A 24,306-nucleotide genomic window follows, 5' to 3' on the forward strand; every position below is an offset into this window, starting at 1 on the left:
TGACCTTCAGCCACGTGGCTCCACCTTCCTCAGCCTTAGCTCTTTTATTTGCCAAATGAAGCCAGGTGGTTTTGCCCACGGAGTGGTCATGAGTCCCAGGTGGGATAACATCTGTCCCCTGCCCAGCCCAAGCGCAACGCATGTCCCGATGCCGCCGCCCCAGGCCCAGGACCCTCCCCCGCCGCCCCAGCTCCCACTAATCCATCCGCAAAGTCGGTCCTTTCCACCCCGCTTGCGCCTGTCCTTCTCTGCAGCTGACACCCCGGTTCAAGCCATGTCAGCCCTCTCTTGGGTCATTCTAGTGGCCTTCTGACTGTTCCCCACAGCCTTCCACCCCTTGCCCCTCTAACTCCTCACCCTAGAAGCCGGAGCATCTGTCCGCAGCTCGTTCCCCACATCGCCCACCCCCTCTGCCGTCCTCCCTCCTCGCCTCGCGTGGCCTTGTCTCCTGTCCCCTTCCCCTAGCCCACCCTCTCCCCGCCCTCCTACACATGGAGCCGTGGGGCCTTTGAGCACCGTGGTTTATTGGAAGAAGAGGCTGAGGAGTCATATAGATCGGGGTTCGGAATGTGGAGCACTTTTGTCCCCCTGTGAGCCTGGTCACATGGTTTTGCCTTTGGAGCCCTCGGTTTCCTCATTTATGCCACAGCTACCAGGCGCCTGGGAGCGGGCAGGGAGGCCGAGTCGCATCCACAGGGTTGGCACGTCAGGCACATTCTCACTCCCCCGGCGCCCGCAGCTCGGGCTTGCATGCATGTTCTTTGTCAGTTTGCAACTATGTTAACAAGATCATGCCATCTCACAGAGCCCCTGGTCTAGCTTGCTGGCTGCACACCAGAATGCAGCATACCAGAGACAGACTGGCTTCCACTAAAAGGGGATTTATTTAGTTAATGTATAGTTCTTCAGAGGAAAGGCAGCTAACTTTCAACTGAGGTTCTTTCTTATGTGGAAAGGCACAGGGTGATCTCTGCTGGCCTTCTCTCCAGGCCTCTGGGTTCCAACAACTTTCCCCAGGGTGATTCCTTTCTGCATCTCCAAAGGTCTGGGCTGAGCTGCAAGTGCTGAGGTGAGGTATGCTGAGCTGCTTGGGCTGTGCTACGTTGTGCTCTCTCATTTAAGCACCAGCCAATTAAATCAAACATTATTCATTGCAGCAGGCACGCCTCCTAACCGACTGCAGATGTAATCAGCAACAGTTGAGCTTCACATGCCATTGGCTCCTGCCCACAGCAATAGAAGTGGACCCTTCACCTGGCCAAGTTGACACCTGAATCTTACTACCACAGCCCCCCACATACACAGGCCACTCCTAGGAAAGAAAACAGTTGTTGTTTTTAAAATGCACATCTAGAAAAGCAGGCCCTACACCACAGGACAAAATCCAGAAATGCCTGAGCTTCATTTCCACTCTCCCTGGGACCACTTTTATTGACTTCTTCAGTAATTTCTTCAAGACCTTGTCATGGGGCACCTGGTACCAGAGACTGGGTGGGGCTGTGTGCAGTGCCCATCGTCGAAGAGACAGGAGAAAAGTTCTAGAAAATGAGAGAAGCAGCAGGTAGGATACTGACTGCTGCAGGAGTCGGCCTGACTTCATAGGGTGAGATTAAACAGAGGCACTAAAAATCCAGGTCTCCAAAGAAGAGTCATTTTTGCAAATGAAATGTTCCTTGTTTTTAAAATAGGGATGGTATTTGTTGAGGTCTGAACCCATCCCTCTAAAGACCCCCGCTCTGCCACAGATGATGCAGAATCTCAAGAGGCCATTTGACTTGACGAACACTTGCAGAGCACCTACTAAGGGTATTTATGAAGCACCACTGTAAACAAGGTGGTAAACCAAAGGCAGTGTGCAGAAGGGGAAACACTGTGAACGTCAGGATCAGACACTGTATTTGATTGCCCAGCCCACCTCTTCAAGTCTTTGTGATTCACGGTAAGTGATGTAACTTCTCTTGGACTCAGCCAAATGATCTGTAAATGGTACCTTCAGTGTCCACCTTGGAAGATGGTGGAGGAGACTGGCAATAACGGATGCCAAGTCCCCGGGACATGGTCTGAAAGATGGGAGGTGTTTGATGAATGGAGTTCAGTGTTAAAGTTCCTCCAACGTGGCCCCTGGCCCAGCATGTTGCTTCCAAGAGGCCAGAGCAGAGGCCACCCAGCACAGTGATATTTATGCATGTCCCAATTTGGGAGGCCACCTCCCTCTCGTCCAGAGGAACAGGAAGGTCCAGCAGAGGTTCCTCAGCTGCTCTCCCCTGGGCCTGGGTGGAGAAGGGATATGGGGATGGGGGAAGGGGAGGGGGTGGTTCAAGGAATGGTAACCAGGCTGCATGCCTCCCCTTTACCTCTCACACCTTCCAGAAGGTGAGGGGCAAGTCTATAACAGACTTACAGTGGGTGCCAGCGTTTTCTCTCCAGCCCTGCCTCCATTATTCTCCATCCCCAAGGACCTCCCTGAGAAGCCTGTCATCCCTGTCCCTTTTGCACCATGTCACTTCTACTCCAGTGCCTTCCAGCCCTGTAATTCTGCTCTTTCCTGCCAGCCTTGGCATCTGCATTCCTCACTGCAGGACCCAAACGCTCCACCTTCTGATTGGTTCCCAGGTGCTCTGCATAGCTACAGTCCATGACCTTGATTCACTGTATTTCCAGTCCTCTTGGTTTAAAAGATTCAATTCTAATGTAAGCAATGGAAATCCAAATAAGAGAGAGAGCCATCATATTCAATTCTAAACCTAATGAATCAACTATTTTCAGTTCCCTGCCCCCTTTTCAGACCAAGAAAATAGTCATACACAATTTTTACAGATTTGCATTGTCACAGTGTTGCATTCTACACTTTATCTTATTAAAGCACACATATTCTCACACTTAGTTACAAAACATTGGGTGGTGCGGGACGGTGCCTCAGTGGCAGAATTCTTGCCTGCCATGCCGGAGACCCAGGTTCAATTCCTAGAGCCTGCCCATGTCAAAAAAAAAAAAAAAATCAAAACATTCATTTTGATGTTTAACATCAAAATGTTCACGTTTAATGAAAGAGTGACATTCCATAACATCAGTGCGTCGAAATGTATATAACCTTCTCCATTTTGCTAGATGTTTAGGTGGCTTCCAATTCTGTGTTATTGTAAATAATGCTATGATAAATATCTTTGTGCATATAATTTTTCCTTGCTTAGGACTAATTCCTTATAGTAAATCTCTGGACTTCGAACATTTGTATGGATTCTTGATCCATCCTGCCAGATTGCTTTTTTAAAAGGGTGACAACACTGTCTATTTCCCCAGGGACACATGAGGACCCCATTTTCAACACAATTTCACCAGCATTGACTATTACCATTCACTAATCACCTTGCTTGTTTGATAAGCATAAAGTGGCATCTGGAATTTGCATTTTGAAAGGGAACAAAATCTGAACCAAAGGACTAAGACCCTTAAGGGATCTCCAGCTAAGGGACAGAAGTTCTAGGAGAAAAGGGAGCCAGTCTTCCCAGCAGCTCTGAAGTAGGCATTTGCCTTCTGCATCTACACTGTTGGCCCAACAGACTCCAGCTTTTCAACAGCTTTTGGGCTGAAGACAGTGGGGGAAATTTCAATGTTTGATAGGCAAGTTACTTTTCTTCTCCTGCCCTGGAGACTTTTCTCATTCAGATATAAAAATTGGTCCTCTCAGACCCAAATCCAAAGGTGTAAACATATATTTTCTTACCCCTTCAGCAGATTCCTACAAATGGCTCCACCGTTTCTTTTGAGAACCAAATACTGACACACAAAGAAAGATCTGAGTTCCATGCTGTTTTCCCCTCAGCAGGACATAAGTCCCAAGTATTTGAGATTTCTTTTCTCTTCTTTTCGAAATCTCATGAGAACGGAAACACTTGGTGGCTTCAAGTTTCCAAAATGAGAGAGAGAAGGGGGAAAAAAAGAAGAGAGTGAAAGTGCATGCCTCATGCTAGGAGAAACATGGCAGTGGCATCATCTGTTTGCCTGGCTGAGTTTCTAGAAACAATAGCCATCATGGCTCATTATTTTGGCAATCTCCTTCCTTTGCTGGGCTCTGTGCTCATCTTTCAAGGTTCCTGGATTTTATATTCATTCACGCACTCACTTATTCAACGTACATTTACTGAGCAATTACCAGGTACTAAGCCCCGTGTCTAGGTACAGAGCAGACCCAAGAATCAGTCTTCCCTTAAGATACTTGTGGCCAACAAGGAGTCAGATGAGGAAACTAAACCTTCAGGGGCATATACCTCCAGTGGACACAGACCATGCTGCTCGCACAGCACAGAGGATTGTAACAGTAACCTAACGAGAAGCTCTCCGGGGTATTAACCAGCCGTCAGCTGCAATTTCAAAAATGCATAGCATCCTGGGGCTTTTAGACTCTTTTTTCTTGCCTATTCCTAAGGCCAGTCACATAGGGGGAAATGCAGGAAAATCGTTCCCTAGACATCGGTATTAGGAAGTACATCAAACTTGGGTTTGCCTGGCCCTGCAGCTCTACAGTCTTAGGACCAGTGTCAGAGTTTGTGAAATGAGACACAGTATTTATCACTGGGGGCCCTAGGAAAGTGAGAACAGGTTGCATGCGTTTCCATGTATAGGAAAAGAGAGAAAAGAATACTATGGCCAGGGGATCTCATTTTAAGTCTTGAGTTTGTCACCAACTACATCAGTGACCTTGTACAAGTCAACTCTGAGCCTCAATTTCTTCATCTGCAAAGTGAGTCTCACCATCCACCTCTGAATACAGTTGTAAGAGGTCAGTTTGGGAGAGTCAATGACAGCATCCACACACAACTCTAGAATACACCTGGCACCTAGTAGGCTTTCCGTTCAGGCTCATTTTCTCTCTCTCTCCCTCCCAAGACACCTTCCAGATCTGGAATAGTTTATGATTTTTACTTGCATAAAATCTTGAGCTTCGGGGGGGGGGGGAGGGCAGACAATCACAGAGTGTGGCTCAGAATAGGCCCCAGAGGTTCCATGGAGTTCCACCACCAGACAATAGTGATAAGCAGGAAAGAGACAGTCCATTTCTCAGGGGCCCTTGACCTGCATTGGAAGGAGATGGGCTACGAAGATCCTTTCTGGTTTTTAGACACACAGGGAATCATTCTTTCAGGCCCCATCTGCTCTGAAGTGAATGGGCAGCTGGTTCATATCTGGTCACCCCTGCCTGTCTCATCAGTTGGTCTCCGAACACCCCATGACATACCCTCCTCATTCTCTAACCACCCATTGTGCTCTGGGCCTGGACAGTAATTACCCTGTCCAAGAGCATCTCTTAACACACTTAGGGAAGATAGTTGGTGCAGCCAAGTCGAGACTGCACAGGGCCTTGCCTCCCTGTAGGCAGGAGGAACAGGGAGGAAGGCTGGATCCTGTCCTGCACAAAGACACGGTCACATCCTAACCCCCGCCTTGGGGTGTGGACTCATTTGTCTATAGGATCTTGGATGAGGCCACACTGAATCAGGATGGAACTTAATCCAAGTGACTGGAGCCCTCTCCTTACAAGCAGGGGAAATTCAGAGGCAGTCAGTTAGGAGAAGCCAGAGAAGGATAGAGAGGCTATTATGTGGCAGAAGCAGGAATGCACCCCCCAGCCGAGGAATCACCAGGACCACGGCAGCCAGCACCAGAACTCTGCAGACTCAGGCACAGCCTGTTGACAACCTTGATATTGAACTTGTAGCTTCCAAACTGTGAACCAATAAACTCCTATTGTTTAAGAAAACCCACTGTGTGGCATTTAACATAGCAGCACTGGCAAGCTAAGACAAGCAGGGCATAGAAAAACATTTGTATTTCAATGCAAAAACAATGCCTCTTGTGATCAGGTTCTAGGCCTGTTTATTGTCTCTGAACTATTTTGCAACTTGTTGTAGATGTAGATAAAGGTGAGGGATAGATACAAAATTCTGTCCTATCTGGCAGTGATTGAATTGACTTTATTTCTGCCTATGGAAAAACCAATGTTGTCTCTATTTGCAATCCATCTTGACATTCTTTTACTCTGTATGAATTTGTGCTTTTCTGACTTCTCTGTTGATCCAATGATAACATCTGCCAGATTTTCTCATATAATATGAAAACTAACACATGCTCATTTAAAAATGATATGAGGGTCATGATTGTAACTTTTCCTAAAAATTATCTTTTAACAAGGACCTTCTCCCAGAATGTGGCAAGGACCTGGATTTCCTATGTATCACTGCATCCCTGGGACAGTGGTTTGCAAAGCTAGCTGCAAATTAGAATCACCTGGACATCTTAAAAAAAAGAAAAGCCATGGCTGCCCCCAACCCATGACTTCTTCGATTTACTTGCTCAGGGTGGGGTCCAACGTGGTTCTAGTTTGGAAGCTTCTCCCAAGTGATTACAATGTGCAGTCAGGGTTGAGAAACACTGTCTGGAAGTAATGAGTTGCCAGCCCTGAAAGCCCACACTGTGGGCTCTGGAGTTGGTCTGTACAGATTCGAATCCTGTCTTTAGTTGGGCAGTAGGCAAAGAAGCATGTCATATATATGTTACTAGAAAAAAAGTAAATACCCATAGGACGGTACAACACAAACTGTGAACCATGATGTAAGCTACAGACCATAGTTAGTGGTACAATTAAAAAAATATTCTTTCACCAATTGTATCAAAGTCACCCCACCAAGACAAGGTATTAATAATAGGGCAGGTATATGGCAACTCCATATTTTCTGCATGATTTTTATGTAAACTTACGACTTCTCTAACTAAATATATATATATATAGAAAAAAAAAGCACAGCACATTGGCCTGATCTGAATATCTCCCAAGGGCAGGACTCTGCCTCTGCAGTCAGAAACAATGGGGTTTGAGTCATAGCCTGTGGTAGTTTGAAGCTGTATGTATCCCAGGAAATATTACGCTTCCTTTCGGTGTAGACCTTCTGTAGGTGGGACCTTTTGACTAGGTTATTTCTACTGAGATAGGACCCCCTCATTCAAGGTGGGTCTCAATCCTCTCACTGGAGTCTTTTAGAAGAGGAGAAAACACAGAAGAGGCCACACAGAAGCAAACAGAGACCTAAGCTAAAAGAGAGAAACATGCAGAAGTTCAGAGAGGAGACTGCTGAAGCTAGAAGCTGGAAGCAACAAAACCAAGGAGAGAAAGACCTGCAAACCTGGCCAGATGCCTTGCTGTCTGAAAGAGGAACCCAAGCTCGCTTGGGTTCTACTTCCTATCTCAGTAGAAATAACCTAGTCAAAAGGTCCCACCTACAGAAGGTCTTCAGGGAGAAAGCATCACCTGTTGATGCCTTGATTTGAGCAATTTGTCACGGCCTCAGACCTGTAAACATGTACGTCCATAAATCCCCATTGTAAAAGCCAACCCATTTCTGGCAGATTGCATTTCACCAGCTTTAGCAAACTAAAACACAGCCCTAATATTTTTTAGTTGAGGGCCACTGGGCAAGTTACTTGATGTCTGCTGTCCTCACTGCATATTTTAGTTCTCAAACTTAGAATGACTCAGTTTTCAAACTTAGCTTAAAATGGCACACCTTTAGCATCTCACAGTTGCTGTAGATCAGGAGTCTGGACACGGCTTATCTGGGTCTTCTGCCCAGGGTCTCACGAGGCTGCAGTGAAGGTGGGGCCAGGGCTGGGTTCTCATCAGAGGCTCAACTGGGGAAGAATATGCCTCCCTGCTCCTTCAGTGGTAAGCAGAAATAATTTTCTGCTGCAGCAGGTATTTGTGGTAGTTCACTTTTTCAAAGCCAGCCATGGAAAGAGGGCATGAGAGAGAGAGACTTCAGCAAGAGGGCGGGAAGCTTTCTTGTTATCATGTATCACAGGAAGGGGGATCATGGGGTCACCTTGAAGTTTATCTGCCTCACTATTCTCATCTGGAAAATGGGGAAATTACATCAACTGCATGGAGCACTTGTGAAAACTAAACATGACAAGCCATTAAAAGTGCTCACATGCAATCGCACCATGGATGGTGTTTTTATTAAAACTCTGCATGGGTGCCAGATGCATCCTCCTAGAGGCCCACTGAGTCTTCCCCTAGGGCCTCACAGCATCCTGCAAAGACCCGCCTCTCGGCTACTAGCCTAGTTTGTCTTCCTTCCGTCCATCAAGCCTGCTGCACCCTTCATTGAAATCTTACCATGTGCCAGGTATGAATCAAATTGCAAGCCATACATTATTTTTCTTTAACCTGTGCAGCAATCCATTGGTACAAAATTACTGCCATTTTCAAAATGGGAAAACAGAAGTTCAAACAGGTAGAAGAAAAAGCTGTGTTTCAGTGGAAAATCATGTATTGTTAAGATCATCCAGGATATCTGGTTCCAGTCTTTCACTGTCTTTGAGTTACTCTATAACTCAGTTAAGTTGTAGACAGCAGTGCAGAAACAATTCTTATCTTTAGATATTTGAATCTTATCCTGTCTAATAAAGGTACAATTGATTTCCTTCCCCCTCTTCCTGGTGAAAAAGAAAAAAAAAAAACAGTGCTGTCTCCATTTGTACAATCATTTCAATATTCCTGATCTATGACTGTCTGTTTTTCAGATTTTCTTCTGATATCTTTATAGCATGTGCCTATTCCCTCACTAATGGATGACTTACAGAAAACCTTTAAATTCTATTCAGTTTATAACTGTATGCAAGTCATGAGTTTACCTAGTTGTGGTGGTCTAAGTCTGCATATACCCCAAAAAGTAGGTTATTAACGTCAATCCATTCCTGTGGGTACAGACCCATTGAAGTAGGATCTTTCGGTGAGTAGGATCTTAAGATGTGACCCACCTCATTCAGAGTAGGTCTTAATTGTCATACTGGAGTCGTGTATAAGAATGAAATTCAGACAAAGAGAGAAAACCACTTTCTCTCTTTGAAGCAAGAAGCAAGAAGCTAAAAGCAACAAAACCTGGAAGATAAGGGAGGGCCCAGTAGACGCCACCACGTGCCCTGCCACGTGATGGAGAACTCTGGGATCGCCAGCAGCTGGTCTTTGGGAATAAAGCATTGCTTGATGCTGCCTTGATTTGGACATTTTTCCCAGCCTCAAAACTGTAAGTTTGTACGCTAATCAATTCCCACGGTTAAAGCCAACACATTTCATAGTAACTGCTTTGAGCAGCTTAGCAAACTAGAACACTGGTTTTCTTCTGAAAATTATCTTTTAACAAAGGTTACACATATTTCCCACGTGTCATGGCTAGTAAGAGAGAAGTGACATCCAAACCCACCCAGGTCTGTCTGTCCTCAAGGTTTGTGTCTTCACAACTGTTTTGCGGTGCTACACACAAGCTGGGTACCCAGTGATGCCTTATTAGTGACTCTGGCTGACCTTGACCTCCTTTTGCTCATCATAGACAGTACATCTACTCACACACTCACCTTCCCATGAGTTTGCTTGATCCCTGTAGTTCCAGGTGAAAGGGCCTCACCATTGGCCTCAGCTCCAGCAGCTCTTCAAGTACTCCCCTTTGGGAGCTGACATCTGTCTCCCTGTAAATCCCACCCATTGTCCTGCTTCTCTTGCTGGAAACATACACAAGACATTCAGTGACTCCTTCATCCACATGGTTCTTCAAGCATGGGAAGGAAGCTCTTAAGGCTTCCTAAATCTTCTTTAGACTTTGCTTCCTATGAAAGACTTGCTCTCCTGATCATGCTTTTGTTTGGACATGCTCCACACTCTGAGTACATGTAATATGCAGTCCTCAGAGCTGCATCCAAAACTTCTCTGGCCCACGGAAAGTAAAAGGCTTCCCCTTTCTGAGTGTTCAGGCACAGTCCTTTTAAGGAGAAACATCTTGGGTGAAGACCCAGCTCGTGAAACTTCTCATGCTGCAATTCTCATTTCAGTGGTCTCAGTTCCTTGGTGACAGACCTGTGGCTCCTTCTACAGGCGGGTCCTCCTCGCCTCACTCTACTGAGGCCACCTTCACCCTTGTTTTTTCTCCTATATAGGCATGAACAACTTGGGATAACTCATCCAGGCCTGACTATCCCTGGACCCTCTTCTCCGTACAGCCCTATGGGCAGCTACCACTGGACAGCCTGTTGCTGAAGACAGAGGAAGCACTTCTTTTCATCACAGTATAAGCTCTAAACCCATCAGGGTTTGAAGCACTCATATGATACCAATAGCTTTTCATGGTGAACCCATGGAAATTGAAATTCAGATTTTTAAAAATTTATTATTATGTAAACATGGATTATTGGTTCTTGTGTAAATAACTTCTTCTTGGACCTAAGTAGAGGCCTTTACTTTTATTTCTGTTCAACTTCATCTCATTAGACTTCATTAGACTCAGCCCATTTCTCCAGCTGCTATAGTCATTTTAGAAACACAGTTCTTCTGGCAGAGGTTTAATGGCCCCTTCCAGCTTTGCCATCTGAATGTTTGGTGATTCTACCCATGTTGCAGTGGGCTTCCTGGTCACCGATCAAGAGGTCACTCTCGTTCCATGACCTCCCACAGCTTTTTCTTGCCTCCCCCAGACCCTCCCAAGGTCAAGAAGGATAGTGTAAGTTTCCCTTTCTCTTCTGTTTCCCAGAGCCAGTCTCTGGAGAGAGCTTCACCAGCTTGGCAAGACCCGCCCTTTCCATCTTTTCCCCGATCAAAATAGCACAGTAATGAAGACCCCAGATCAATTTTTCAGAAAAGCAGGAAAGCATGCTGATTACATGCCAAAAGCAAGGCCCAAAGATCCATACAATCAGCAACTCCACTCACCTCCCACAGGGGCACATCATCCCCTGACCCCTGAGTGAAGGATGACCTTGCCCTTGGTCTGTCCTTCCTTGACTCTTATGCACATACGCAAAGAATGTAGACAGAAGGAGCTTTCGAAGTGGGCTGATCTGAAGACCAGCCACTGCTGTGGGAGGTGCTGCAAGCTCTGGCTTGAAAACCATCCTAGCACAGTAATGAAGACCCCAGATCAATTTATCAGTGTCCCCATGACCTCATGGGGCTTTAATGGGGCTGAGAAATCAATGTTTTCTGAAGCTGAGCTATGGGGCTACATGTGAAATCCATCATGAGTGCAGCATTTCAAGTGAGCTCTCCCTCTTTAGAGATGAGGACACTAAGTTTTCTCCTTGAAATGAGGACAAGGAAACAAAAACATAGGAAAATACACAGAGTGACTCTGAGCTAATGCATTTAGCTAATGCATTGCACATTCATACCTTTGGCGTTACTTAAAGATAAAGCAAGGCACAGAGGAAGGGGACAGCGAAAAGGCCCTGGCTGGGGCCACTAGATCCGGGTTCTCGTCCTGGCTCTGTTACAAACCAGCTGGGGGACTGCGGGCGAGTCACTCTATCATTTGGAGCCATACTTTCCCCTGGTAACTTCTCCCCCCAAATCCATTTCTAATGCTAAGACACAGACTGCTATTTAAGCAATAGTTTCCAGAAAGAGACCACAATGTAAGCACTGAAAACAAGTGGGTAAAAGATTAAAAATGTTCCTTACTGAAGTCTATTTTAAATGAACCAGGTCAATATTTCTTTCTCTCTCTTTCCTTCCTCCCCTTTTGCCTCTCTTCTTTCCACCATTCCCTTCCTTCTTTTAGGAGCAGAATCCTTTCTTCAAAATAAATCTTATGCAGAGTTCAATAAATATACACGAAAAAAATAAAGGAGGAGCTGCTTTATGGGGAAGGATGAGGGGGCGCTCTGCCTGCCTGTTCCCTCTGGGCCCCCTCCTCCTGCACACACAGAACTGGCACCACATGCAAAGCACTTTGTTAGGAGACTTCCTTATTTGAATGCATCCCTGTTTTGGTGACTGTCTTACCTCTGAAGGCAAAAGCAATGCTGCACACGGCTAGCAAAGCACTGCCGGAGAAAGCCCAGCGGTAGCCCCTAGGCCCCGGAAAAGGAGACTTGGGATTTGGCAGATGAGAGCCCGGCCACATCTGTTTTGATGAAAGCTGCATCTGTGGCAGCTGGGAACACAGGGGGACTCAGGAGGTGCTCCAGGAGTCCTTGCAGGATGAACGGCAGAACTGGGTGACCCTCCTCAACCAGTCCTTGGCAGGGCTGGGGCTGCAAGGCCCTCTAATTTCTGCTCCTTCTTAGGTGCTGAGATTCTGTTTTGGGGCTACATGGTCCATTCCACATGTCACTGTGTTCATTTGGATTGTGGGCTGGCTGGCTATAAAGTGAAGGGTGCCTGTTCCTCCCCCTGGCAGGAGAAGCCAAACAGAGACCTGCTCCCTGGAAGTTTGTCCTGGACCCCAGGTGCCCAGGCTAGAGTATCACTCCAGCCAATCAGTACCTAGGAACCTCAGGAGAGTTACTGAACCTTTCTAAACCTCAATCAATCAATAAACAAATAAAAATAAAAGCATAGAGAGCCACCTTTCTCTCCAAATAAATTTTTCTTATGGTAAGTCAGGAGGAGCTGCTGGGTAGGAGGCCAGAAAAAGGGAAGAAGGGAGGCTTTATAGAGAAAAAGGGGATGAGGCACATCAGCATTAATGACAACGATGATGCCAACAAAACACAACTCTGCAACAGCCCAATTCTCAGAAAGAGTTGTGCATGGCATTCCGCGGGCAGGAGAAAGGGGCAGTGTTGAGGTCTGAAATGGCACACACATCAATGAGGGTGCATGGACACCTGTGTGGGATTTCACAGCCAGAAGACAACAGGCAAACACTGGCGAGCCCGGGCAGGAGGGAGGTAGGCTCCCATCAGTGGTGCAGTGGGGTTAGAACTAATTCCATGAGAATTCCAAAAGACAGGGAGCTTCAGCTAACGTCCAGGCTTTGACATGTTGATTGCGCAGATGCTGGCAGACAGGATATGTACAGAAACAGCCTCTAACCACATAGGTAGGAGAAAGTGAAAAATGCCAGCAGAGGGGTGCAGAAAGCTAGAGAAGCTCAGAGAGAGAGCACCCTCACTGTTTGGGTCATAGATGACTTCTTGTGGCAGGCAGCACTTGGTAGCTCACAGGCCTCCTTCAATGCAGAGAGGGCAGAGTAAGAGTGGGGTTCTAATGGGGCCAGCTCATACGGACTCTGAGAGCTGCTTGCTAAATTCTCAGGGATTTATAATATGAACCTGCTGTTAAATATACCTCTCATCACACACTGAATTATAGAAATTTACAATCAAAAGAATTTTATAAAAAACAAAAGTTAAAAATATTCAAAACCCATCATTTCTTAATTATTTTCTATTTCATTATTATCTATACCTGTTCTAGTTTGCTAGCAGCCAGAATGCAATATACCAGGGATGGAACAGCTTTTAGAAAGGGGGAATTTAAGGGCCACGGTGGCTCAGCAGGTAAGAGTGCTTGCCTGCCATGCCCAAGGACCCGGGTTCGTTTCCTGGTGCCTGCCCATGTAAAAAAAAAAAGGGGGGGGGGGAATTTAATAAGCTGCATGGTTTACAATTCTAAGGCCAAGAAAAATGTCCCAATTAAAACATGTCTATAGAAATGTCCAAACTAAGGCATCCAAGGAAGATATCTTGGTTCAAGAAGGCTGATGATGTTCAGCGTTTCTAACCTGGGAAGGCACATGGCGAGTATTCCAACAGTCTGAAAGCTTTCTCTCCTGCCTTCCTGCTTCATGAAGCTTCCCAGGAGGCATTTTCTTTCTTCAGCTCCAAAGGTCACTGGCTGGTGGACTCTCTGCTTCTTGTGGCTATGTAGTTCTGAAGCTTTCTCCAGAATGCTTCCTCTTTTAAAGGATTCCAGTAAAGTAATCAAGTTCCACCTGGAATGGGTGGCGACCTGTCTCCACCTAATCAAGTTTAATATCCACATCTGATCAAGTCACATCTGCATGGAGATAATCTAATTAAAGTTTCCACCATACAATACTGAATAGGGATTAGACGAAATGGCTGTCTTTACAAAATGGGATTAAGATTAAAACAGGGCTTTTCTAGGGTATATAAATCTTTTCAAACCAGCACAATACCCTTTAAGGTATTTATGTCTATCATTTCTCCTTGGTGGGAACACTAGATAAAGTCAGCGCATCTCTCCCAGACTATGTGTTCAGGGATATCACACTGTTTGCCTGAAATTGGCCACGATGGTGGTATTTACACCAGAGAAATCAGCAAATGCTACAGTCTAGGGCCCTGCCCCTCCCCCACCTGGAGCTGACTTTTAAACATTTATCGGCATACCACTGGAGAAGGGTCCTAAGAGACTGTCCAGACAGGGTACAGAGGAAAGAAATCAAACTGTTTCATTTATTCATTTAACAACTATTCATTCATTAACCTACCATTTATGCATCCACCTAGCACGTGTTGACTGATGACCTACTATGTGCAATCTGCATTTAGTCACAATTTTCTTATGGCTCAGGCTTGGTCAAAGCCGATTCACTGAGCTAATCAGGGCAGGGGCCCATGTATGACACTGGGAAGTCCAAACTTTTGAACATTTTTCAGTAAGTACATTTTGATAACTTTCCAGTGCCTGTGCAGCAGCTCCAACTAATAGCTACAAAGAATTGCCAAGACAGGGTCTGGCCAGGCCTGCTTTAATAAATAGATAAGGATCATTTAAAAACAGCTCATTAAGTATTTGCATGCAAATGGCCCTGCCAGGCTCCTTGAAAAACAGTTTGTTCTCCTAAAGAGGTTAAATATTTTCAGCCTTGTTTATGTTATTTATTTGCTTAGCCAAGTGTGTGGCTGTGGGTATATTTTTAATAAAGGATGCAAAGACTTGGGAAATGAGCCTCATTCTTGAAACCTCAATGAAGGAGGTTTTATGAATCCCATGATAATAACCATAGACCTTGCCTGTACCCCAAGGAGAACAAATCTCTGCTGCTTTCAGGTCAGGCAGCCCTGGCACCAGAATAACCCATAAGTTGGGGCAGGAAGTAGAAGAATGACAAAACCCCAGGCATGCTGCCTCCCTAGCATCTAAGAAAGCACCTGGCACAGGTGGAACCCACAGGGAGGGGGCACAGAATAGAAGACCGAACAAACCCTAGGCATGCTGCGTCCCAGCACCCAGGAAGAACACCTGGCACATGGTTTGTGCCCAGGATACTTTGTTGAATGAATGAATACTTGGCCACAATTAAAATCAGTTTTGACAAAAGAATGAGACTTCTCATAAATGATAGACAAAGGCAATCCTAGAAGACAAGGGGGGGGGTTACAAATAGGCTCCATTAAGAGGCTCTTCTCAAACCTCATTTAATCCTCCTGAACATCTGGAAGGATTTATTATCCCCAGTTCACAGCTGGGAGAAGCTACCGGGAAGCAGCCTGCCCAGCATCATACAAGCAGGAAGCCGAGGTAGGCTGATATCTGGTCTGCTGGAGGTCACGCCTGTGTTCTTGCCATGTATTGTGACATAGTAGCAAATCTCTTGGGAAATTTTCAATTGAAAAAAACAAACAAACAAACAAGACAAAATTTCTTTTTCTGCACCTGAATAAGGTAGAATGACCTTCCCTTCCTGGAGCGACAGAGGGAGGCTCGCAGGTCCTCATCCTCCTCAAAGCCAGTCTTTTCTCAATGCCCGTGTGTAGCCAGGCAGGTATCTGCAGGCACTTATGAAATAACCCAAGGGGGCAGATGTAGCTAAAGCAAAGAAAAACACAGCATACTCTGAATAACTGTAGAGAAAACGGAGGATGCTTTATTAGCATATTAGCTCTGATAAGAAATACCTCTTTCTGGAATGCCCCCAAAGGCTTCCTCGACGTGCTCCCTGAGGCCCGCTGACTGTGGGCTGCATTAAGGAGCTGTATGGATCACTGCAAAGCGGGATCCATTAGTGATGCCTGCCAGGGCAGGGGAAGGGGAAGAGGTTTCATTCATGCTACTTCTTTCTCCTCACAGACTCAAGTGATAACTTCTGACACTGCCTATGCAATATGTCTGCTTATGACCAAAGCCAAAAAACAAAAAAGGATTCAGATGAGGTGCATAAGAGAAACAGCTCTCCAAGACAGTCAGTACCTTACTGAAGAAGGACTGAAAACCCACACCAGAAACATAATGGGGTGGCCCAGCACCCCTTCCTCCCCAGCTCCTCTCCTCCCCTCTCTCTCCTTGAATTCCCTGAATCTAGACTATGGCTAGCCTCGATGCTAGCTAAACTCCATTCGCAACATCACAACAGCTCTGGTCCTCTCAAACCTCTCCCACAGTGCAAATGAGAAGATTCAGAAGAGGAAAGTGATTTGGTCAAGGTCAATAGCAGCAAATGGAGCATCTGGGAATCTAGCCCAGGTTCATCTGACTCAAAACCTTTTTCCCCTAACCATTTTCTCAAACTCTGTCATGCATATCACTTGGGGACCTTGTTAAAATGCAGATTTTGGTTGGGCATCACATGGGAGCTTGTGATGCCAACCCTGGGGGTTACAGACCCCACTGTGATTAGCTGCACAGGCTGCCTTGTCCGTGCCTGGAGCCAACATTAGGTCAAGGTCACAAAGCACATCCCATTGTGCAAGGTCGGTGCTCAGTTCATTCCGTTCTTGTTTCTGCCATGTCTCCAGCTAACCTACTAGGCTGGAGACCTCATGGGCCAGGTAGGTAGCTACCTGTTCCCACTGGAGGCCAGCCACCTCTGTCTCTCTCTCTCTCTCTGTCTCAATCTGGGACACAGCTCTGCTTACCCCAGAGCCTCCATGTCTTCCCTGCTCTTCTCTCTTAGTCCAGGTCACAGCAACTGTCTGTTAGAAATGGCCTCTGAGCCCGAGGTCTTACCTCTTGAATCTGTTTTTCATAAAACTGTCACAGTGAGCTATTTAGGTGCCAATCTAATGATGCTAGAAAGGGCAAGGCAGTAACCTCCTCTCCTTCCCCTAAACCTTCTTCAATAAGAGCATCAGTTTTTTTTTTTTTTTTTTTTTTTTTTTATTTTTTATTAACGGAAAAAAAAAAAAAAAGAAATTAACACAACATTTAGAAATCATACCATTCTACATATGCACTCAGTAATTCTTAACATCATCACATAGATGCATGATCATTGTTTCTTAGTACATTTGCATCGGTTTAGAGGAACTAGCAACACAACAGAAAAAGATATAAAATGTTAATACAAAGAAAAGAAATAAAAGTAGTAGTAATAGTAAAAAACAACAACAACAAACAAACCAACAAGCAAACAAAAACAAAAAAAACCCTATAGCTCAGATGCAGCTTCATTCAGTATTTTAACATGATTACTTTACAATTAGGTATTATTGTGCTGTCCATTTTTGAGTTTTTGTATCTAGTCCTGTTGCACAGTCTGTATCCCTTCAGCTTCAATTACCCATTGTCTTACCCTGTTTCTAACTCCTGCTGAACTCTGTTACCAATGACATATTTCAAGTTTATTCTCGAATGTCCGTTCACATCAGTGGGACCATACAGTATTTGTCCTTTAGTTTTTGGCTGGATTCACTCAGCATAATATTCTCTAGGTCCATCCATGTTATTACATGGTTCATAAGTTTATCTTGTCTTAAAGCTGCATAATATTCCATCGTATGTATATACCACAGTTTGTTTAGCCACTCTTCTGTTGATGGAGATTTTGGCTGTTTCCATCTCTTTGCAATTGTAAATAACGCTGCTATAAACATTGGTGTGCAAATGTCCGTTTGTGTCTTTGCCCTTAAGTCCTTTGAGTAGATACCTAGCAATGGTATTGCTGGGTCGTATGGCAATTCTATATTCAGCTTTTTGAGGAACCGCCAAACTGCCTTCCACAGTGGTTGCACCCTTTGACATTCCCACCAACAGTGGATAAGTGTGCCTCTTTCTCCGCATCCTCTCCAGCACTTGTCATTTTCTGTTTTGTTGATAATGGCCATTCTGGTGGGTGTGAGATGATATCTCATTGTGGTTTTGATTTGCATTTCTCTAATGGCCAGGGACATTGAGCATCTCTTCATGTGCCTCTTGGCCATCCGTATTTCTTCTTCTGGTAGGTGTCTGTTTAAGTCTTTTTCCCATTTTGTAATTGGGTTGGCTGTCTTTTTGTTGTTGAGTTGAATAATCTCTTTATAAATTCTGGATACTAGACAGAGCATCAGTTTTTACCTGCTTTGCACATTGTGGTTTAACACAAGAATTTATTCAAAATAAAAAGAAAGAAAGTAAAGATATGGGTGCTAAAGAAGAGTGAGAATCTCTCTGACCAGCCCAATCTATTTCTCCCACTGCACAGAAGAGGAAATCGAGATCCAGATGCCAAATGGCTTATCTGAGGTCACCCAGGAAGGCGCCTGTAGTGCTAGGATAGAGTCCACGTGCCCTCCTGCTATTCTCTTTGGTTTCCGAGTCTCTCTCCATTGCACCATGCTTCTCACAAACAGTGTTCTTTCCATTTTTTGAGAATTCTGAAATGCAGTGCAGCCAGCCACAGGGAAGTGTCTTTCATACAGTGTGAACCATGCATGTGGGTGGTACACAAAGGAACTTTCAGTGGTGTTCCTTCGTTACGTGTTTAATGTAGATTTGAAAAAATTACATAACTCAGCATATCACATACATGACCCCACAGAGTATTGCTTAGAGTAGAGGTACATTTATGGCAGTAAGAACCAGTGAGTCTTCTTAAAGAGAAGAATTTGAAATCAATAGCAACTTGGATGTGGCCAAAAATGATGAAGGGGGAACAGGAGATTGGCCAACACCTGGTTAAAGCTACAGGGTATCCATGGTCTTAACTGTTCACGTCATCAAAGGGCAGAGTGCCTGTGCAGTGCTTTCTCGAGTCACCCATTCATCCACAAACGCGCACATTTCTGCGTTCAACCAGTCAGGTTAAGTGGGGTACTGCGGGCAGTAACGACTAACATGCTTCCTGCCATCCAAGGAAGGCTGGAAGGGAGGGAGGGAGGGAGGCGAGAGGGACGGAGAGAGGAAGGAGAGAAGGGAGAAAAAGAAGGAAGCCAATATTTCAAAGCACCTCCTATGACCCTGGCATTGTGCTAGGCCTGAGGATCTGACATGAATGGAACAGTCTCTATGCCCAGGGAGCCTGCTGTCCATGCCAGTAAGTGTTTTCTCATGGAAGAAGTATTGCTACGGAAATGGGTACCAAGGACAAACAGCGGTAGGGGCCAGCTGATCTGGCCTTGGGAGTAAGAGGTAGGGACTGCTCCACAGAGGTGGAGACATTAGAGTTCAGGGTAAATACATGTTGCCAAATGGAGCTATCCTTTGTATCAGTTATGATTAAGGCACCTGAGGAATATTGCATGGATGCTCAAATGCGGCAGTCACTGCAAAAGCACAAATGCCAATTACCGCCAGAAGGTTTGCTACAATGGATGGCATTAAATTTTAGTGTACAAGAGAAAGACTTGCAGCACTTATTTAAAAATGCACATGTTGGGAATCTCCCAAATAGGCTCTGATAATAATAGGCCTGAGGTGTGGACGGATTAATCTCAATTTTTTATAGAAACTGCGGTGGCAAGTACACACTTTGAGACACTAACTTAAAGAGGACAGAGATATTACTTACTTTTGATTTTTCATTATCAAGCAAAATGCCTGACACATAACAGGTGTTGAATAAATATTTCGTAAACATAAACAACTAATTTAAAAAATCCCATAACAAATCTAAGCTTCAGAATAACATTTATTTTCAAGTGGATTTAATGTATTGATTTAAAATTTATTCTTGCATCCTTCCAGAAGGTAAGGGTGATAACCCAGAATTAAAAACGTAAACAAATTTAGATGGGATTGATTGCTTTTTAAAGTGTAATGTTATCTACTGACTACTGCAGGCTCAGGGTGACGGTTGTTGGGCCTCTCCCCTGGCATCGGAGGCTCTGAGTTCCTACACGCCCTGGAAGCACTTATAGACTGTTCTGAAGATGACTCTGCCATGTCCTCCTTAATTTCAACTGGCCTCCTCACTAATTGGTTCTAATTAGTGGGGTCTCATGCACCAGCCTGTCAATCAGCAGAAACATTTTGTTCCCCCAAGATCCAAACCTAACGCATGCTTTCATTTCACCTTCCACAGAAAGTGTTAAAATTAGATTCATTACAGCTAATTGAGTCAAAGGGAATAGCACAATCCTACTTCCAGTGGCCGAAAAATGTGCTAAGTCCCCAGTCCATGCTCAACTAAAATACCTTGATTTAGAAGCTTTTTTTGTGCTCTCAACAATACTCTGTCTGGAATCTGATGTGCCTAATACTTTATCAGTTGCATAATGGTAATTCAATTAGTAGGAAGAATGAATGAATGAATGCATGCATGAACAAATGAACAAATGATGGAATGCTCAGGTCTCACTACTGAGTGTCTACCATGTTTCAAGCATCGCTCTCAGCACCTGCATAATGATGTACAGAGCAGACAAGTCCCTACCCTTTCTGGGCTTACAATTTATTGAAGGAGGTTGACAATTAAGCAAGCATTTGAAGCAAAGGTGAGAGAGAGCAGGCCCATCCGTTTGCCCCTTATTTGCAGAACAGGATGCCTTTGGAAGTGACTCTCAGCAGGACTTGTTCTGTGTGAGCCCCCAAAGGACGAGTGAGCACTGTTTATGCAGGCCACGCCAAGAATAACTTAAAGGCCCCACCAAGGACCAGGAATTTAGAAACAGAGCTGGACTGGAGCAACAGTGATACAACCCCCTCTTACCCTACATCTCGCAGTGTCTTCCTTGTCCCATGAACTTTAAACTTATCCATGCGACTTGTTTGGGTCAGTGGAATGTGAGAGGAAATGACAGATGCGATTCCTCTGAGGTTATCATATCTCTTTCCCCTCCTCCATGAAACTGACTCTCATGCTTGGGTCCTGCCAGGAGCATATACCTGTGGAGAGAAGCCACCGCTGTCCCACTGAGAACACACAGTGTGGACAAGAAATGAAACTTTGTGTGGTAAGCCACTGATATTTCAGGGTTGTTTGTTACAGCAGCAAAATCGAGTGGAAACTCACTAAAACACTGAACAGAGTGCCAAGGCTTATCCAGTGGGAAAACAGGGAGAATGATAGTATGGCCTTGAAGTCTTAAGAGCCCTTCAGGAAGAGGACTTTGGGTTTTGGTGTTGGACAAACAACAGCTTGAACACACCCAGGTATGTCCACATACACACAACATTCCATCGCTCCAAGATGCCACAGCAACCCAGAGGTCGGATGGAACTGGGAGCTGGTCTGTCTCTGACAGCATCAGGAAAGAGAAAAGGATGGTGATATATACTCAGCTCTCTTGTTACATATTTTGGAACTAAAAAATAGGAATAGGATTTTAGTCCCATGATAGAAAAACTTACATGGGAAAGGCCATGGTAAGTATTTCTGTATTTTAATAAGCTCAGATCAGAATGAATGAATGTTGTCTGAAAGCCCCTGGGGGAGGGACAGGCAGGGCCTCACTGTTAGTGGACACCTGGAAACAGTGACAATACTGTTGCGGCTGCTGCTGCTGATAGTGACTATGACAATGGAGAAGAAATAAGAGGAGAAACGGAAGGGAAGGAGGGGAAATAGGATGGAATATAAGAATGTCTTTACAACAGTCTCTACAAATTCTCAGTTTTTCTCTTTGGGATTTTTGTCACTGTTTAATGTCAGGGTTCCTCAACCTTTGGGGGAAGATAAATCAATGTCATAATTCCAAGCAGTGAGATCTCAGGCAAGGATGGACTAGACTTGGTGGAGGAAGGGGTGGGTGTGATTGGACAGAGAGGCTGATCAGCTCGTGGGGTTGCTAAAGGCCAAGCTCCACATGGAGAAGCTCTGGTTGTTGGAGAGAACGAGGAGGCCATGGAAATCCCAGACCACCGAGGGGAGAAAAGTTTCATGGGTATAACTAGCACTGAGATCTGACTATAGGAATTCCAACTTCTTTTGAGATTCTTGTTCTCTCTTGGCTATTGCTTCCTAATGTCCCCATTAGTCATGTGAGTTCAGTATTACTTCAGAGAACAAGACACATGGGTATTAAAATAATGACAAATGGGAAAGACTCTTTCATGTTGAGTACATACTGTGTGTGAGGATATTTTGCATTCCTCAGTTTATTCCATCCTAACACCAACTTTGTGAAATTCATTCTTTAATAACAGAACCAAGGCCTGGGGAAGTTAAGAAACATACTCAAGTGCACACAGGAGTTAAAACAATGACATAACAAACAAACAAAAAAAGACACATGACTGTGTTTAGTTCCCTCCCTGGTGAATAACCTGCTTCTGACTAGAAGTCTATGCTCATGCAAAATCATGGACAATATCAAAGCTGTGCAATTAGGTGGAGGGAAGTTGTATTACCTTGTCCCACATTTAGTTCAGACTAGGCAGCTTTGCCTGTGGATTCATGTATTTTATTTCTACCAATCAAGGTCACCTGCCTTCTCACCTAGTGGGCTTTTTCTTTTTAAGAGTTCAGAACCACTCAGGTTTCAAAGTGCTAAATGAACGGTCTAATTGAGCAATATGGACAGAGGGGCGCCATGACCCACTCAATCATTCACTTGTTTATCCATCGGTTCACTTACGGAGTAAGACAAAATATTTAATGAGCACCTATCATATGTGGCATAGAATTAGGCATGAAGGATACAGAATTGCAAAAGAAGCATCCCATGCTTTTAGGGGACTCATAATTCAGTGCCTACCACAAAGGGGTGCTGTGAGTTTCAAAATAATTACTAGATGGGCACACTTAGAAAAGTGTAAGTGATTATTTTTATGATCTCATAGAGAAGAAGGTAAGACAACATGTTTTCATTCCTCCATGGTCAAAGTTACAGATATGGTAATCTTGGGGGTTCCAAGGGGCAGAAGGAAGAAGTACCTAGCCCATCTTGGGGGTGCCTGGAGTCTACTTCAGAGATGTCCTGTTGAAGGACTCTGCATGGCTCCTTGGTGGAAGCTTTTCCCGTTTAAGAAGCAGGAAGACAGATAAGGCAAACCCAGATTTTCAGAAATGGGGAGCACAGACTATAAAGTAGATCCTGGGGAGTGATGGTGAGTGCTTTGCTGCTACTTCCATCCTTAGCTGACTCTTGAAGGAAAGGAAGGAAAAGAGAGGTCAAGAAGAGTGAAAAGGAATTCTGTGAGATGAAGCCAGCGAGATGGAGGACAGATTCTAAAGAACTGGGTGTGTCATGTTAAGGAATGGAACTTTCATCCCACAGAAAATGGGGAGTCAGCAAAGGATTTTGATGACCATATCTGTGTTTCCTAAAGATCGCTTGATCTTTCTGGATGTAAGGCAGTAAAAGGTGCTGCTTTCCCGGGAGAAATTGGATGAGTGACTCCACCAAGCCAGTGGCAATGGCGAGCAGGAGGAGGAGGCAGAATCAAAATACATTTAGAGCTAAAGTCAACTGGACTTCATGACATCAGTCGGGAGGAGTGACAGTCAGGGACCACTCAGCTTGGGGGAGTGCCCCTCGCTGAGTTTTAGTACAGAAGTAAATTTGGAAGAAAGCTGATGAGTTTAATTTTGAACGCTGGGTTCAAGGTGTTTGTGGGGCTTCTAGGGAGTGAGGTGTAGTCAGCAAGCAGAAGCCGGAACTCCTACCAGAGTCTGACATGGAGCCAGAAATTTGGAAGTTGTAAGTCAACAGGTGGGCATTTGAACCATGGAAATGAATGGGCTCAAGCTGGGCATTAGAGAGATGGAGAGGGTGGGCTGGGGCATCCTGAGACTTTCCAAGAGGAGTATTCTTGTCACTAAATACATCAAGCAATGGAGCAAACAGATCCCCTCCCAGGGAGAAACACGACAGGGCAGAGAACCTCTAGGCATGAGGACTAATGATATGTCATCACCCCTTCCGAGGAGACACGCAAAGAAGGAAGCTGGCAAACACATCTCATCGGCTCATGTCTCTGGCATCTTGCCTGGCACATGTCCAGCAGAAGGGCTGCCTGCTCTGGAGGGACTGGATTGGGGTCTGATCACTCACCTTCCCAAAGCTACCCTTGAAACCTGGCACGTGGGAAGCCGGCTCTGTCGCTAACATGCTTGCTTCCTGCCTCGGGGCCAGGTGGAACCTAGCTTCCCTGCCTACAGGTGACAGGTCCACACAGCTGTCCCTAGCTCCTACCCAAGGCAGCCTCCCGCATGGATGGAGATCCCATCAGCACCCAAGCTGGCCCCTTCCAGGTCTCCCTGCAGGAAGTGCCCCCGGATGCTGCAAAGCCCCCATTTGCAAACTGACAGCTGCTTCTTCAGTTTCCCAGGCTAGGATAAAAACAGCGCCATACCTTCCAAGATGCAGCCCCCGCTAGAGAAGAGAGAAATCACACCCACACCCAGCCAAAATTCATCTTCCATTTTCTCAGCC

General features: G+C 45.2%; 1 protein-coding gene across 4 annotated transcripts in view; it reads right to left on the minus strand.

The window, feature by feature from the left end:
* Positions 1-24,306, minus strand: part of KCNQ3 (potassium voltage-gated channel subfamily Q member 3) — a 303,621-nt gene that overhangs the window by 76,125 nt on the left and 203,190 nt on the right. Inside the window, exon 1 of one of the 4 annotated variants that reach the window (XM_077167687.1) lies at positions 20,640-21,537. The exons of the other annotated variants lie outside the window; for them this stretch is intronic. Within the exon in view, the coding sequence (XP_077023802.1) occupies positions 20,640-20,689 (50 nt within the window). The 5' untranslated portion in view covers positions 20,690-21,537. Of the gene's footprint in view, positions 1-20,639; positions 21,538-24,306 lie in introns of those variants that run through there. 4 annotated transcript variants of the gene reach the window in all.

The sequence above is a fragment of the Tamandua tetradactyla genome, chromosome 6 (assembly GCF_023851605.1).
Source record: "Tamandua tetradactyla isolate mTamTet1 chromosome 6, mTamTet1.pri, whole genome shotgun sequence".
Lineage (NCBI taxonomy): Eukaryota > Metazoa > Chordata > Mammalia > Pilosa > Myrmecophagidae > Tamandua > Tamandua tetradactyla.